A 2,377-nucleotide genomic window follows, 5' to 3' on the forward strand; every position below is an offset into this window, starting at 1 on the left:
TTGTAGCAACAAACACACATATATATGTATGTCATAGGATCGCAGTTTCGATTCCCAGACCGCGCGTTGTGAGTGTTTATTGAGCGAAAACACCTAAAAGCTCCACGAGGCTCCGGCAGGGGATGGTGGCGAACCCTGCTGTACTCTTTCACCACAACCTTCTCTCACTCTTACTTCCTGTTTCTGTTGTGCCTGTAATTCAAAGGGTCAGCCTTGTCACACTCTGTGTCACGCTGAATATCCCCCGAGAACTACGTTATGGGTACACGTGTCTGTGGAGTGCTCAGCCACTTGCACGTTAATTTCACGAGCAGGCTGTTCCGTTGATCTGATCAACTGGAACCCTCGTCGTTGTAACCGACGGAGTGCCAACAACAACATTAAACTATGTATATATGTGATGTCTATATATTAATTTATATCTACACTGTGATGTATGTATTAATTTGGGACCCATGGAAGGACATCTTTATATTAATCAGAATGTATAAAACAAGGATTGTGAACAAGCATTGGATGTTTAGAAGAAGGTTATGAAAATGCTTTGAGGAGGCAAACGGTTAAAATGATGTGATAATGTTGTCCTTATTGCTGATAATGTTGCTGATGTTGCTGTTGTATTTTGCAGGTTTAAATCTCAATATGTATCTCTCGCATATCCTTGAAGATAATTACCCAGAAATGATGAAGCGACTATTTCTAATTAACGGTAAGTCTTTTCGTCATTTTGTTGTGGCTGTCATTGGGGATGGTCATGCTTTGTTGTCTGCCCATCTATCTTTCTCCTTCTGTATGTGTGTGTATATATATATATATATCTATCTATATATATATATATATATATATATATATGTGTGTGTGTGTGTGTGTGTGTGTGTGTGTGTGGAGGCGCAATGGCCCAGTGGTTAGGGCAGCGGACTTGCGGTCATAGGATTGTGGTTTCGATTCCCAGACCGGGCGTTGTGAGTGTTTATTGAGCGAAAACACCTAAAAGCCCCACGAGGCTCCGGCAGGGGATGGTGGCGAACCCTGCTGTACTCTTTCACCACAACTTTCTCTCACTCTCTCTTTCTTTCTGTCTGTCTGTCTGTCTCTGTCTCTCTGGGTAACCATGTATCTCCCCTACAGCAAGACCTCTGTCTCTGTTCTTCTATCACACTCTATCCTCTCATCGTCTGGCACAAGGCCACCTCCTCCAGTCCCCCACTTCCCCTCAAAAGATCTTTGTCTTGCAAGTTGCTTGGTAACCCTACCACTTCTGGTGCACCCAGTCCACACTATAAAGTGTTTGGAAGAGCATCTAGCTGTAAAAACCTTGCCAAAACAGACCTATCCAGTACTTGGGCCACCTAAGAAGCACTCACTCCACTCTGTAAGGTGGTCAGTGTTAAGAAGGGCGTCCAGTTGTAGAAACCAAGCCATATCAGACTATGGAACCTGGTCTGGCCCTTTGCCTTACCAGTTCCTGTCAAGCTGTCCAACCCGTGCCAGCATGGAAAACAGATGTTAAATGGCAATGATGATGATACGTATATTTTATTTTATCTGACCACCACTCCTCATTCTACCTTTCCATTTCAGCACCAAAGTTGTTACCCATGATATACAAACTGGCCAAACCATTACTCAGTGAAAATATGAAGCAGAAAATATTCGTCTTGGGAAGTAAGTTAGCTCTTTCTCATTCTTTCTTTCTTACCTTCCCTTTCTTTATCTTTCACATGCACACACACACACACACACACACACACACACACACACATGCATGCACACATAAGTGCAACTGTAATATCTTACATATATTTTTACTTTTATTTTTATTCTCATATTTCCCTTCATATTTCCTCTACTTATCCCTTTCCAAACTAACTTCTTGTATTGAACTCTACTATTTCCCTCTATTTAACTCTCTCATATCGTCTCTGATGAAGGGATATCCCTAATATCCCAGAAACAGCTGTAAGGCTACCTTTCTCTTTATAAATGTCCTATAAATTCCACACAGCCTCGGCATTGTTGTCTCATTTTATTTGACATATACACGCTCGCACAAGACTCGCGTGAGACTCCTCACTCGTATTATTATCGAACCGAGAGTCTATGATCCTCCCGTACCACTTGCATTGCCTTACTTGCCATCGGGAGTCTTCTGGATATCAATACCTCTCATACACATATATTTCTATATATAAATAAATATATAATTTAGAGAAAAGAACCAAAGTTCATGAACTCATCCATGAAAATCCACAGTCACATATAGAAAAATTTAATAAGTAAATACACTAAAATGAACTGTAATAATTATTTTAACGATTATTACTTTGTATTTTATTATAGTTCTTTTTAGTGTATTTACTTATTAAATTTTTCTATA

At 40.2% G+C, this 2,377-nt stretch overlaps 1 protein-coding gene across 1 annotated transcript in view; it reads left to right on the plus strand.

Annotated features, from left to right (window-relative positions):
- LOC106879817 (retinal-binding protein) overlaps positions 1–2,377 on the plus strand; it is a 29,308-nt gene that overhangs the window by 25,741 nt on the left and 1,190 nt on the right. The window contains exons 8-9 of the mRNA XM_052978069.1: positions 629–709; positions 1,582–1,665. Coding sequence (XP_052834029.1) covers positions 629–709; positions 1,582–1,665 — 165 coding nt within the window. The remainder of the gene's footprint in view (positions 1–628; positions 710–1,581; positions 1,666–2,377) is intronic.

This window comes from Octopus bimaculoides, chromosome 30 (assembly GCF_001194135.2).
Source record: "Octopus bimaculoides isolate UCB-OBI-ISO-001 chromosome 30, ASM119413v2, whole genome shotgun sequence".
In the NCBI taxonomy this organism is placed as follows: Eukaryota; Metazoa; Mollusca; class Cephalopoda; order Octopoda; family Octopodidae; genus Octopus; species Octopus bimaculoides.